Raw genomic sequence first — 15624 nt, forward strand, 5'->3', positions numbered from 1 at the left:
GTCTTAAACGCGTCTGTAACATTTCCAATAACGATAAGTTTTGTATTAATGGTTAATATCACTAGATTGCAATCGCTTGCAATGTAATATTGCGAAGATTGTAATACAATGCAATCACTGACGAAATTTAATGAAAGTGTTTGTGTTGCTCAAGTAAAGTATCAACGGTAAAGGCTTCTTTAGGTAACGTGACGTCCATGTCGCTAAAAGAGTACCTAAAGGATAGCGCCTCAAATGCTCCAGTTAGTTATTTGTGATCTTTTTTATTATATTATCCATTCTCAAGCATCTTTTCCCTTTTTAATTTGCGACTGTTTCTTTTTGGTTGGTTATTTTATTCCCTTCTAAACTTTTATGTGATGTTTCGTTCAATCCGTAGGGAAATATTAGCTGCATCCATGTAGAGCCCGGGGGGGGGGGGGGGTACTTCCCTATATCAGATATATAGGTATGTGCCGCCCCAAAGGGTATGGTTTTAGAGCCGTTTTGGTCTGAAAACGGGTATAGATTTTGAACATTTTTGTCTGAAATTGGCTATGGTTATCGGGGAAAAGTTCACGAAAGCTTATAAACTTATTTCTCTTCCAAGCAACCGAGGCGAGTAACTGGTGAGAGAGAAAGAGAAATAGATAAAATATTTTATTCCAGCTAAATTTTACCTATTCATCTTTGTTACGTTGACTTCCGTTCAGCACTGATGCATAAGGTCAGGTCTCAAAACGGGTATGGATTTTTTGAGGCCAGGTCTGAAAACGGGAGTGGAAAATGGCATTTTTTGGTCTGAAATTGGGTCTGGACTTGAAGATGCGGGCGGCACACCCCCACCAAAAATTCCAAGGAGTACCCCGCCGGGATGAAGAGGCAGTTTAAAACTTTCCTTCTTCCATGGCCTAGAAACGTTACGTTACACACAGCTCACCTTCACAACCCCGCCGTCCACAGCCATGTGCAAAAGAGAAGAACCATCCATATCAGCCTTGTAAAGAAATGACTCCACGTCAAGCTGCTGAGAATGGGCTGAAATGGCGAAAATAGTCAGTGAGGTTCAGTTTTATAAGAATCGGTGTGATCGTTTTTAGTTAGATAGGATTTTGCAAGAAATCTTGTTCTTTAAGGAAAAAAATCATTTTTCAGTCAGTCTGTTCAGTTGCATTCCAGTGTTCTATTTTCCCAATGGAACACTTATCGGCCAAACAGTTTCGATCGACGTAGTCGATGAATGTTCAGCAATCCTTTAAAGCAAATAAACGGCGGTTGTTCATAACTCAGTACGCTTATAGAGGAGAACTTGGGGGGACCCTGAACACCGTAACACCGCAAGAAAAAAAAAAAATAAACAGACATTGCATCACCACAAAAACATGTGACGAAACATCGTCACAGCGATATATATTTTTATATTCTATAATTTGAAGGTCCACACGTGATATTATATTTCTTGAAGACAATCAATGTCATTACCTCAACATTTTTTACACAGCGGATATCTTCACCACCGAGATCCGAGTTACTTGTCAATGAAAACGGCTTGGGATAGCAAGCTAAACTTGTATTAACGATTAACTAGATAATAATATTGGACTGTATTTTGTTAAAAATTAAACATAAGGTATGTGCTTCAAAGAAGAACGAACCAACGAAGATATTAGAGTTAAATTTAGTTCTGACAGGTGTCAGGCAAAAAATCGCAACGCCGCAAATAATTCCGTTCACTGAACACCGTAGGTTAAAAACGTAGGGTTTGAGATCACCGCAACACCGCAAGATTGGATTTTATTCACCGCAACACTAAAAAAATAGCAACACCGCAAACCCCTATTTCCCCCTCCTTATATCCCAACCTCCCCAACCAATTGAAAATGGTAGAAGGCAACATAACATTTATGAATTGTTTATATCAACCAGAAAAGGTTGGAAGAGTTGGAAAAACGTCTTTAAAAACCAAAACGAGCTTGTTGTCTAGCCACTAGGCAAAAAACTGATCGGGGAAAAGGAAAGAAAACTTGCACGTATCTCAAACAATTTGTTAAATCCGCTTTTCAGAATATGGAGGCTAAATGCCTTTTGGTGGGGAGACTTTCTCATATAGATTGGCGGATATGAATCATCTTTGATCAAATATTCGCAAAGTTTGAGAGAATAATTTTGAACGAAAATAATACTTTAGAATTAAAAATAGCGCTCCATTTACCATATTGAAAGAAATACTCCACAGCATCTTTAGCTCCTCTTTCTACAGCATGACCCATGGGTGTCATTTGGTCTTCATCTCGGCTGTCAATCATTGCTTGATGTTCAATCTAACATAGTATGGCAGCAATCAGTAGGCCAGCAATGGCCTATTTTTTAATTTATCTTCATTTCATATTATAGGAAAAGACTTACATCTATATACAACAAGTGATAAGATAATGTACAGTGTATATCTCTGAATGGTGGTAAGTATTTCAAAGAATTCATACATATGAACTGCATATGACAAGTAAAGTAAAGAGTGAAATAGCAGTGAAATAGCACTTAAAAAAATTGCGAAAAAAAGAAGCTAAAAAAAATTTGGAAAGGGTAAATCTAAACAGGGCTTCTTAAGAGGTTATTCTGTAGAAAAGTAGCACGGATCCTCATTTTTACGAGTCAATTTTTTGCTGTTTAGGATTTACGAGTATAATTTATTTTCCGCTGAAATTTTCTTGTCAGCTCTTCTTTTGTAGCGCACGAACAAGTGATGCACGCTTTTACACGAGCGTTTTTTTCGTATTATGCGCTATACCAATTTTTTGGGTCGGGTAGCAGCTTTCGCAAGGTTTCACATGAAAAACTTGCTACGCTTCGAGAAAACAAAAGAACAAACAACAGGAACAATGCCACTTGCCCCCAGATTCTCACACGACAATCACGTCAACCAGTTGTAATTAGTTTTAGCTTTTTACTTAAGCTTAATAAACTGATGATTTTCCGTGTTTAAATAAAGTTTTAGGTTACTTTACATTACAATAGCAACTACTAAACAAGAGGACCTGTAATAGTACAAGATTACAAGAGCGAGTTGCAAGACTACTTAATTAAGTTGGGTAATGACCTCGAAAAGCTAACAGTAAACATGTGTATTCTTTGAAATCTCAATAATTGTCGCCGAAAGGAACTGCAACTGCTCTAGAATTTCTCTCAAAATCCGCTGTGTTCTAACAAGTTCAATACATTATTGACAGTGGCAAACGACACTCACCAACATCTTGCAGACATTTACTCGATCCATTCCAGCCGCGAGGTGGAGGGGTGTGACGTTGGCGCGACCGGTCGCGTTGACGTCACTGTCTGGGTTTCGTAGCAACATCTGTGAAGGAATAAGTACAGAATTTAAATCATTTTCTTAGCTATGCGGTTTTAAAAGAGATATGTACTTTACTCTTACGAGCCAAAACTCTCAGCTCATGCTCCGTGAATCCGTTCAATTCACAAATCTGTAATCCGCAAGCTTTTAAAGGCCAAATCTGTCGACCCACGACCCAGATTACTTACCCCGACTTCTCTTACGGTGCCTTTCTCCATCCTGGTGGTGGCGAGGTCAATAGAGAAAATATGCGGATTTTGTAACAAATGCGTGGGGCCAATCAACGATAGATAAAATCACCAAAGGAGATGCGAGAGGTTGTTAAAAGCACGATTTTAAAAGTCTATCCCAGGATAAGCGCGAATTTTGGTCTCCGTTATGCACTTATTCAAACACCTATTCAAAAAGATTTGTGGGAGGCGTGGAGGCCTAATGGTTTATGGGTTGGACTCCGGATCGAGCGTTTCAACCATGGCCGGGGAACTGCGTTGTGTTCTTGGGCCAGACTCTTTACTCTCCTCTCTCCACCAAGGTGGATAATTGGGTTCCCGCGAATTAATGCTGGGGGAGGGGTACCCCTGCGATGTGCTAGCATTCCATCCAGGGGAGAGTAAAAATACTCCTAGCTATAGTCGCTTCATGCTGCAAAAACTGACCTGGATAAACTCCGGCGAGATCGGCACCTATGCTAGACGCAGACTTACTTCTTGATGTTAAGACCTTTTAGGATTTGCTATCGATCGTTTGGCCTAACGATCCAATAGTCATAGACAGCCGACAAACTTGACATTTTTATGTATGGTCACCTACCTGCAATATCCTCTCATCGCCAATTCTAACAGCCGTGTGGAGAGGTGTATCGCCCCTTTCATCATGTACTTGGACATCTGCACCTCTACTGAGCAAAATCTCTACGATACGGAGCTGTTTTCCTAGAATGGCATTGTGTAGTGGAGTCCGGCCGAACTCATCGGTTATAGAAAGTTCTGTAAATGTGATAATGAGAAAAATTAATCCTAAAACTTGTTAAGTTACATTAAAGAAATGTAAAATAGTGCGCGTGTTAACATAGTGTGATGCAACACAGGGAAAAGTTTGAGCAAATGAACACCCTAAAGCCTAGCTTACACGAACATTTTTTATATGACAATTTCAATGTGACAAATTTTTATTGCTCGTGTAGACGAGGAAAATCGGCCAATTTTTATGTGACAAACATATTTGTTGACAAATGACCTTACTACCGGAAACGGGCTTTGAGAATGTCTAGTTGACGCGTATCGGCTACCATTTCTGTGGTCAATGGTATATGAGCTCATATACCATTGTTTGTCAACCAATCAAAACTAAGAAATTGCAACATACCATTGCTAGTTTTTAATAACGGCTGATATCCGATGGCCATTGAGCTAAATCAAAACTTAGGGCACTTTCCATTAGTCAGAACTGGCCAGTCTGTCCGGTGGTTTTGAATGTAGCTTTTCCACGAGATTTTCCCACAAATCGACCACAATAGTGTATGATATTTGTGTATTGACTGATATGACAGGACAAATCTTACAAATCACGGAATTCTGTTAGCGGCCAGCCAGTTCTGACTAATGAAAAGAGCCTTTAGAAATGCATTATCCTAGCTCCAGTTTTATTAAATCATAATCAGCCATTTCATAAGCAATGTTAGATACTAGTTGATACTAATAACTGGTACAATGGGATAACAAATCGTGAATTTTGTACCCATTCCTTTGGAAATGAAACCCTCTACTGCTTCCTCGTCTCCTGACATCGCTGCTTGTTGAAACTGTTTTGACTTGGATCCTTTCTACAATTGAAAAATTAGAATAAAATGAGAAAATTCTTAAGCCCATAATAAAAGGGCAACATCCCAACATAATTTCAGGTTGCCATTTACAGTTCTGTGTCGAAAGAGACACTGTGAGAGTAGTGCCGTGGTCTAGAACTAAGGCACCTAGAGCACAGCCACAGCCGAAACTCTTAAGGCTGGTTCTCATATAATCGCCCCGATCATTTCTATCGCCTCTGTCACTTCAAAAAGTTTTATTGCGATAGGGGCGATTATATGAAAACATTACACAGACGATCGCTAACGTCTGCGGCGATTTGGGCGATCACGATCGCTTGGAACGCCCGTACCGCGTGTTCTATCTTTTTAACTTCGCTTTCCCGTCTTCGCCGTAAAACAGCAATAACTGAGAAAATAGGAGGCCACGAGTTTTTTCTTTCATTGAAGGCTGCCATTGTGTTAGAACTAGGGCTTAAATGATTGTTTTTTTGTAGGTCTTCGCTCATACCAGGCGATCGGGACGATCATATAAGAATCCGCAATCGCATCGATCACCTAAGATCGTCTCAGTAGTTGCAAACGATCGATGAGATAGAAACGATCGGGACGACCATATATGAGAACCAGCCTTTGCTATCCATAAGGTCGTAGCCCGCTCCTCCACTTGGGATAAAACTGTGGTAGACTTGTAATATGGGAAACAGTGAAATGAGTTTAGTTAAATTTAGGAATTAAGTTAATATAATGAATTTCTATGGAAAATTATTTCTTACGTCTTGAGGACTGTCTTCATCAACTTCTTCTTCTTTATCAGATGGATTGGAATCCATACTTAATGTCCGTTCTTTCGACAAACCGTTCAACTCTATTGCATTTCCGTTCGCTCCACTCTTTTTCTTTGTCTTCGGCGGCATTACTAGAAAAGAGATAAGTATACAGAAACACAGGTCAACATTAACCCTATTCAGACCGGGCTTTTTTGGACCTTCTCTGACCGGGGGGACTCACAATGAGACTTATAGGGTATATAGTATGTCCGAACATCTTTCTTTTGGTATACGTCACGTGGGATGATGACTTCTCATCACGTTACAATTACATCATGATGTCAAAAAGCCGCCATCTTGGGTCCGCCATCTTTGATTTCAAATTTTTTCAAAAATGCCAGAAAACCACCCAAAATTACTGCAAAGTACACAAAATCAATAAAATTGTGCTTAAAACCCGTAAAAAAGTGAAAATAATTACATTAAAGTTAATTCTTATTAATAGAAACACGAAAATTACAAATTTGGGAAAACATGCCTGTCAAAATGCCGTTGCCATGGTGATGTCAATTTCCTGACACAACAACCTATCCTTCCAAATTATTTCCAGATAAATTTGAGAAGAAGTCGCCAAGTTTGGAATTGTTTGATTGTTATAAAAAGTTATAAGCGTTCAAAGTCAGCGCGGGCCTCAAACCCCCCCCCCCCCCCCCGGTCTGAATAGGGTTAAATGGAAGATTTCCTCTATCTTGACATGCTAAGATGGATCTAAAGCACATTGAGTTTAAGGAGGCAATGCAAGGACAGCGATAAGCTATTTTTAGTGGCTCCGATTTTGATTCTTTGATATGAAATACAGACATAAAAACAACAACAGCAACAATAAAATGTTTATTTGTAACTTATAACATCAAGGAAGGTCAATTTGTGAGCACCGCAGCCCAAGTTTGCGCATACATTTTTGTAAACACATAATTTCTTAAGGTGTCACCTATAAAGAAATCAAGGTTAGCTTATTACAACTAATTATCACTTCATTTTATTGCAAATAAATAGCCGTAAAGGCCGATTTTTAGGAAGCTTAAATATTTACAAAGCAATATAAATTAGTATACGTAATTGGACTACATGCTGTCCAATTTGGAAATAATTTGATGAAAAAAATTCCGAGGGCAGCCAAAATTGGACGAGGCCGTAGGCCGAGTCCAATTTGGCTGTCAGAGGAATTTTTTGAATCTAATTATTTCCAAAATTGGACAAGCATGTAGTCCGGTTACATATTAATTATATAGCTTGTAGTCAGTCAATCCAGCATAAACAATAAACTTATGTCCAGAACGGGAAAAGCATTCAACAATAGTAGGCATAACACAGCACATGCAACTCACTCAGAGCATTGTCTTCACAAATAAAACTTAAACAAAACAGTGCAATTTTATTCACCTGAGTTTGCGAAGCTTGCTACAAAGTGAGTGAAAACACGGATCCTGGCTCGAAGTTTAGGTATCCTCGTGAAAACACTGCATCAATCAATAAAGTCGTAAACAAAGTGTCCGAAGAGCTTTACAACTTCTTGAATCTGACATACTCCTTTCCACTATATCGTTCGTACTTCATCGCCGTCTTTTCTTTTCGAATTTCAACAAAAAAACGACAAAGAATTGCATCTAGCTCATGGCGATGAATATCTGACAGATTTCTTGCTTCGCTTCGCTGCACTTACGTTCACCCAAGTTTTGTACTATTGGAGGTGTTTTGCTCTTGGTTTTTGCTTCTTAGTGTAGCTAGCTCCTCTTCTGACAACGTAGAAAATTTCTCTTTGTTGTTACTATTGCTGAAAAGCTCAAAAGGAATAGAAAAACGTAGCAAACTTGACTTATAAAATTCCGCCATTGTCGACTAAAAGTAAAACAGGACAAGTTTACAGGGCTGACGCTATGCTTTGTGCTAATTGGCTAATATCCGTCACATGTTGTTTTTCTTCGATTTGATTGGCTGAGACGAAACTGTCCAATTTTTCTTAAATTGGACAGTTTGTGAATTTTACCTGAAAGTCCTAATTGAAACTATCCAAATTTAATCCCAAATTGGACAGTTCCCAGAAATTAAGGAAAAATAGCTGCGCTGACAATATAGGATTTACTGACGGCTATATAATTAGTGAAGAAATTTGAATAATTATATTGGCAGGCTGTGACGATAGGATGGTAAGCCTGTGTTTATTCCTAGTGCAGAGACCAAAAGAATAATGAGTGTGTTGGTTTGCTCTTCTTGCGCTTATGCTTATGCCCTTGGAAAACCAGCATTTAGCTCTCCGTTATCAAACGTTTTTATCCAACATTCTGCATAATAAACAGTGTCTGCTAATTTAGATCCGTCCAACATAATGTTGGTTTCAGCACGCGTACGGCGGGCTTTATTCTTCACTGCTTGCGACAAAAGAAAACCAAAATTATATTTCAAAGCCTAAAACGGAGATTCTAGCACCATGCTTGCACAGAAATTTATCAATTTTGTATTCGAGATTGGATACAACCACAATGTTTACGCGAGTAACCTTCGCGTAAAGACCAAGCCATATCAGTCAACTGACTTTGCGACCTTACTCGTGACACAGGTGACTGCAACCGCTGTTATCCCGCATTTAATAAACAAAAGCACTTTCTTACAACTCGCCGTCAGGAAACGAGTATCAGCAATGATTGACTATTTTGCTAAAATACAAATTCTTGGCTTCTACGAGTTGCCAAAAGCGTAAAGGCTCGGCCAAAGTAAATTTCAGGTGCGCCAACATTTTTTATGTGCAGTTGAAACGATTTTGCAAATTAAGAGTAGAATGACACTAGTGTTGAACTATAGTCATGGTCACCGTAATGCGACAGAAACACAGCTCCAAACGCTTTAACTATCTAAAACAAAAATTGATGAATTGACAGGGATGATGTTTACTTACTGATTTAGTTGCGAAGACTGATCATTCACCAAATTCAGCCAGGAAGAGTTAGATCGCAAAACAAACTCGACCTGTGCAAAGAAAGACTACGTGTTTTGCATAATAACTAGAGGTACTTTGCAAATCAAGTCACTAGGGGATTCTCAGTCACGTCAAACAATGTAATCAAACAGTGGAATAGTTAATGAGATTTACCATTATTTGAGAACAAAGAAGGGAAGTTCATTAGTCATTGTCTTTTTTACATCAATGGTCTTTTCAGTCAACAAATACGCAATATTCTGAACGAACTTGGACAAGCACTGCGTAGTAAACAAGTCTACTTTGCTGGCTCCATCCGCCTCATAGTTCGTCTATACAAAGATTGGTAACAGGCGTTCGTCGATAAAGCCGACTGCACACTAGCCGAATTTTTGTCGTAGAAAAGGGGATTTTTTTATCGGGTTCAAATCGGATCAAATTTGTCGGGCCGTCAACTTGAGCACATTAGCCGACGTTTGGTCGCAACTGAAACAGCATGGAGGCTTGGAGCCGACTCATCAAAATCAAGTTGGCGACAACAACGCCTTCTGATTTGTTAGGACGTACCCGAGCCTTGAAACGGTACACTAGCCGACATTACCCGACAAGACCCGATCTTGTCGTCGATAGACTTGTCTTAATTTACCGCACACTGGCCGAGAAGCAAAGATTGTTTGACCGACAAAAAATCGGCTAAAGTACCGCCACAAGGCGGGAAGAGCACTGCCAGATTACTCGACAAGGTCCGATCTTGTTGTTGACTTGACTGAATTCACCGCACACTAGCCGACCAGTGAAGATTTTTTTTAAGGCCGACGAAAAATCGGGTAGTGAGCGGCGGGTTAACACGGATCAATTTGTTTGTTTATGGCAACTTTTAGGTGTATGATTCGAAAAAAAAAATAATAGAAAGAAGTCCATTCATTACACAACGTTAACGTGCGCGTTTTAAAAGTCCCAGCCTGAATTTAATTTTGACCTTTCGGTTTGTCAAAGAATGGCTGAAAAAATTCGTGGCTGCCTATGTCTATGATTAGCACCGACGACTAGCCGGCGTACTAAAACTTTCCATTGTGAATCTGCTAAAAATATATTGCAATATGTATATGTTTTTTAATGGGTGTTGTACAATCAATCAATCGGTCAGGTCCAAATTTATTCAAGACAGCTAAACTTAGTTGCTTTTTTACAAGCAAGATTCCTTAATCGTCGTTTTGAAAAAGTGTTAAAAATTCTAGACCAGCCTTGTTTGCAAGGTGATAGGAACTCATATACTAGGAGCTGAAAAACGGAATTGAAAACCTTACCAGCCTATAGACCTAAGACTCTACTGCAAAACAATTTAATAAGCTGCAGATGTAACATTTTTCTTGAAAACCCCGTCGCTCAAAACATTTGTTGCTTCACTTCCGAAAGTCAGTTACCAACACTTAATGTGGACAAATTAGGGCCATTTTTCTCTTGATCATGACTGTTTAAAGTCCATTTGCGCTTATGTTTGCTGCTTTAGTAAGGCCATGATATATAATGTATTGTTGCGTTCATAAGGGGGCCTCCTTGAAAGGGCTTGAATTAGGTTGCAGAGATCTCCTGCCACCAGATGATGTAACTAATTAAAGCACTTTGTTAGATATGTGGCACATAATAATCTTGAACTTGAACTTTGGCGCCCTTCAATAAATGATACTCTATACCATTTTTAGTGCAGAATGCACTATTGTGATGGTTTGGTGGGTTGTCGTCTGCTAAACCCCTCAGGCGCTAAAGCACTATGGTGTAAACTTTTAATCACCAATTAATTAATTAATATCAATTAATTAATTATTTCTGTAAGGGCGTAGAGGGTGGGGAGCAACAGACCGTGGTTGGTAGAATGTGAAGTCTATTTACGACACAATTGAAGAGCTCAAAGGTATATATTTGTTTCAAAAAGCACTATGCTCTCCTTGTGGTACTATTCTTTCTGGAAGAAAATTCTTTGTGCTAAACGCATGCGCAGATTAATAGACGTCATGAACATTACGTAATTCTTCCTGCGGAAGGATTCCTGTAGACTCCGTGGCGCTAAGTTAAACCGCAAATTAATTGAATTAGACACTAAGGCGTCACAGCAGTTCATGTGAAATAATTATTGTTATGGCAACGCTGTTTTCTTAGAAAAGATGATCTGTTGTAACATCTCATAATTCAGAAAAAACGAATTCTTTAATTAATCGATAATATCTGTATTATAATCGATGTCGCCTTGTTTGCAGAAAATAAATTACGTTACCATGTCATCACGTTACATCCGTTTTCGACAAAAACAACGGTATCATGTTAAATTCGTTTTCAAGGAAAAGGAAAATTATCTCGTTTGCTGTTTCAATATCAAACGGAAATTCAAACTAATGAAAATTAAAATAGCAGGACGTGTTTAGAAATTTTGTATCAAAGCCTAACATGGTGTGCTTTTCAATGCGGTAGAATTCTTATAGAATCCGTGGCGTTAATTTAATGAGACTGTAAGGCATCACAGCAGTCTAAGAGAAAAACAAAGGTATCATGTTACATCCGACACTTCCTTTCCTTTGATTTGTTCTTCATCAGTTGACTAACTTCCGTATCATTTTGTAAAATCTCTGCCTGAGAGGGGCTTCGTGTGAAAGCGAAAAACTTTTTAGTGTTTGAACAAGCTTTCGTGAAGAAATCTTCACACTACGTCCTTCTCGGCTTCATGCTTGAGTGAGCGTGTGACGTGTTCACCAGACTGTGGCGGGAGCATGACCTGGAAAAAGCCGGCCCGGGAAGCCGGCTTCCTTAACACACCTTCATTTTACATTGATTGATCGGCCGTGTGTGTGACCTTTTACTAAAGGAAATCCTTCTCCGGTATATGGGCTGTCAAATGATTTTGTGATTTGCTTCAAGGAAATCCTTATCCTGTATATGGGCTTTCACATGATTTTGTGATTTGCTTCATGTCAAAATCGAAATGTATCACGATCAGTCGTTCAACATCTTACAAGAAAATATGAAACAGCGATTTAAACTGAAAAAGTGTACTCATTGTATGTATTCTCAATCATTACCGGTAATTATTATAACAATGTCAATTGATTGGCCATATTGCATTCTGCACTACCCTTTGAGTCTCTGAGTTAAAACTTTGTTTGAAGCGTAAGAAGTCGCACTCGTTTACACAAAGTCACTTAAAATATTTTAAAAAGCTCTGCGCTAAAATCGACTGTTTCCTCATTGAAAGAAATATATCGAACCTATGCAAAACCCAACCTAAGCCATCGACTGAAATGAAAACTGTATGCATCTACGAAGATGAATAACATTTCGCAGATTCACTTTACAGGTCAAAAATGAAGTGCGTCAAAATAAATTCAAGACGCGCATTTTTTTGCCAGCCATTGAAAATCATTGTGCGTCCGAGCCTATATATCACCTACATATATTACTTATGTCTGATTTAAGCGCTTTCCAGACTAGACTCATAAAGTCTTATTAATTAAGGAACCTTTTCATGGAAGGCTGGAAAAAATGGGGTAGTTTTTGAAAGTTTGTTGTTCCTACAATCGTTCTTAGCCTTAATCACTCAGAACATTAACCTTTGGTTTCTATATTTCTATATTTCTTTGATATTTTTCTACACCAGAAAACTAATATTATGAGGTTTTCTTGAATTTGAAAATAATTTTGAAAATCAGGAAAATTAGCTCGTTAATCTAAGGTCGTTGTATTCGTTTGATACATCGATGATTCTTTACGATTTTGGTATGATTTTTCTGGTCCAAAAGAATAAAAAAATATTAAAATAACAATCTCTGATTGATGCAAAATACAAAAATACTGTACCTTTTTCGTTCACATAAAACAAAATAATTCCCAATAAACGGGGGATCTCGCGACTAACACTATATAAAAATGACACCAACGAAAAAATTCTCAGTAGAGCTGGTTACTTACATGTACACTGTAAAGTCGCTCGGGTAAGATGTTTGCTTAGCCTGCTGCTCGCAAGACTCTATCGAAACTGCAAGGTCAGAGAAAGTCGTATGCATTTCGATCAACAGAAACTAAATTAGTTACTTTTACTCCTAAAACCGATCTCCCTCGAAGATTGTTAACTTTCAATTACACTGCATATGTGACGCAAGCTGCAATCTGTTAACTATCATTACAAAAAACCGAGCTAAAAGCTTTATATAAGAGTTATTTTACATCATAGTACTATGTTTACATCAAAAGTATTCGAAACTTTAGGAGCATTTTATTCCTAGTAAAGTTTGTATTATTTTACTGCTGTAGTCACGATCGACCGAAGAAATAAGCATTGGAAATGCATATGCAATTAACAAATGGTTCTGTTTATTGACCATATGTATGACTGTTGATTTTGAAACAAATTGAAATAGATATACACCCAGGGCGCAAATTATGTATATTGTTGACCTTTAGTAGTCACGAATTCAAAGTTCTCTCATGCATTTCTAAACAAAAACGGATAAATGGTTGGAAAGGTTGCTTAGAAAGTGCACCAGTCTCCGTTTTATTGAAACTAATCGATATACGCGAGAACGGTTTTTAAGACGAAGAAATGTTTGTTCTTTAAATAAGTTTTAACAAAGGATTTAATTCATACGACAAATTTAGGCTTTAATAACTTCAAAATGCGATTTTACCACCCAGCGAAAAAAACTAATACAATACCCGAGCTTGTAAAATATTAATTGAATTTTTACAGGTTCATTTATCTTTGTTCTTTCAATTTCCATATGTTTGATATGAATATCGAACCCTCTAGTTTGCAAGAATAGAAAAATTATTAAAGCTAGTCAACCTGTGGAAAACTGTTGGGATAGATACCTAAAGTTTAAAAAAAAAAAACAGTATTAACGATCCGAATGATGGAAAGAACAGACAGGAACCCTTGAGCTGACTGCATTGTATTTATCTATTCTTTTAGGTAATTTGAAGACATCTTTACTGAATTTACTTCGAAATAGAGGTCTGATGGGTATAAATAACTCGCAGCATGCTGTGTCCATCTTGGAGTTCAATTTAGATTATTAACTTGTATATTAGTAGTTTTATGCTCACATTTTTTCCAAACTAAATCATATGAATCTCCAAATAAATTTATCTTAATGAATTTCAGGTCTCCACAGGGATCATGTTCTTCAAATAATATTTGATTTGCTCGTTACTTTCTGTGAATCCCAATTTCTTTCCGTCCTCAAAAGTGAAGTTTTCTTAGTAGCTTTTCATTCAGTTGGTTTTAAGCCATTTCAAAATTTACATTTTGTTTTTTGAATGAAAAACTTGATGAATTCGCATTGCTGTACTGCGTTCTGCGCGTTCCTTCCCTGTAATCCTCGTTTTGTTTGTTGCCCCCCCTGGGGGCGCTCCCCGCGGGCTTTTTTTTTTCCCCCCCCCCCTTAACAATTCTTTTCAATTAACGAAGAAAATAATTAAGTGTTATTTAGAATGAGTAAGATAAATTTTCTGTGTCTTACCTAACACAGGCTCTCATAGGATGAATCGTTTGAGTTTTTTAGAAAATAACACACCGTTTGTGTTACGAAAAACTGCTTTATATTTACTGCTCATAATTTTTAGTATTATATAATTGTAGTATGTACATTGTAAGCAGTCTTAGTGAAAATAATTTATGGTAATAGCCTAGCATAGAATAGGTCTTTTAAAGGAGATGTTCACTCCAAAATGGTCGTATGTTTTCTTTACGCCAATGAAAAGGTTATAAAAAAAGATGTTATTCAACAAAATTTCAGCTTCCAACGAGCGCTAAAACCCTACGAAACCCTACTCTGAAGTAGCCCAAAACTCCAGAACTGAACGCCGCCATCTTGGTGCTGGTAATGTATGCGTGATGTCAAAGAGCTCAGCCTGAAGTTTGGCGGGAAAATTATTTTACAGCTCTAAACTCCTTGTTTCTTTTTCGTAGTGGCTTTTGTTTGTCAAAATGTCTGTTTGTGTGGCTCCATTTTGCTCAAACAGAGCTCCAATAGATACAGAAAGAGTAACTTCTTTTCAACTGAAGATGGTATAAAATTAATTAAATAAAATGGTTATTTTTATTCCCTTTAAATATACACAGAAGCTGAAATTCAGTTACTTTCTGGTTTAGGCTCAAAGTCGCACTCACCGTTTTTTTTTTAATTCTCCGGATCCAACAAAAGCCATTGGAACTTCTTGAGACTTGAGGTTGTGATATAAAAGCTTCGAAGGAAAAGCTACCGCTCACAGTAGCTGCAAATAAAAAAATCTCGATTTGGTAGTGAGATGCAATATGGAAATAAAGTAGTTTTTCGAACTTCACAGGCTACTTGTTTTTTTCCCTGTTTCTCGCTCTTTGCACTCCTTTTGTTCGTTTGTAACAAATTTTCTTCCTGCGCATTGTTTTTTTTTTTTAACGGCGGCATCGATGACATTTTTTAATTTATTAGTTACGAGAGCGAAGACGATTCTCAAAAACTAAAGAACAAATCTAATCAAAAAACAATTTTTCGACAGGTTTTAAAACGCAGTACAGCAGGAATTTGTTTCCTGGTTATCAGGTGTTCACGCCGAACCCCGGTGCAAGTTTTTGCATACCTAATAGAAGCGTGTGAAAGTCCCATGCGGTTACTTGGCGCCAAGAAGTCGCAGGAAGCCACCGCAAACACGCAATACAAGCGATGTCATGATAGTTCCAGAAAACAACGTAGACTAATCTGCGCATGCGTTTGGTGTAAATACG

At 37.9% G+C, this 15624-nt stretch overlaps 1 protein-coding gene across 1 annotated transcript in view; it reads right to left on the bottom strand.

The window, feature by feature from the left end:
* LOC144638688 (transient receptor potential cation channel subfamily A member 1-like) overlaps positions 1–15124 on the bottom strand; it is a 51545-nt gene extending 36421 nt beyond the window's left edge. The window contains exons 1-8 of the mRNA XM_078497914.1: positions 15031–15124; positions 8853–8923; positions 5906–6048; positions 5066–5150; positions 4139–4314; positions 3224–3331; positions 2192–2300; positions 920–1017 (exon numbers count right to left, since the gene is read on the bottom strand). Coding sequence (XP_078354040.1) covers positions 920–1017; positions 2192–2300; positions 3224–3331; positions 4139–4314; positions 5066–5150; positions 5906–6046 — 717 coding nt within the window. The 5' untranslated portion in view covers positions 6047–6048; positions 8853–8923; positions 15031–15124. The remainder of the gene's footprint in view (positions 1–919; positions 1018–2191; positions 2301–3223; positions 3332–4138; positions 4315–5065; positions 5151–5905; positions 6049–8852; positions 8924–15030) is intronic.
* Between the last annotated feature and the right edge of the window lie 500 nt (positions 15125–15624).

This window comes from Oculina patagonica, chromosome 14 (genome assembly GCF_052425735.1).
Source record: "Oculina patagonica isolate OP01 chromosome 14, crgOcupat, whole genome shotgun sequence".
Classification (NCBI taxonomy): domain Eukaryota; kingdom Metazoa; phylum Cnidaria; class Anthozoa; order Scleractinia; family Oculinidae; genus Oculina; species Oculina patagonica.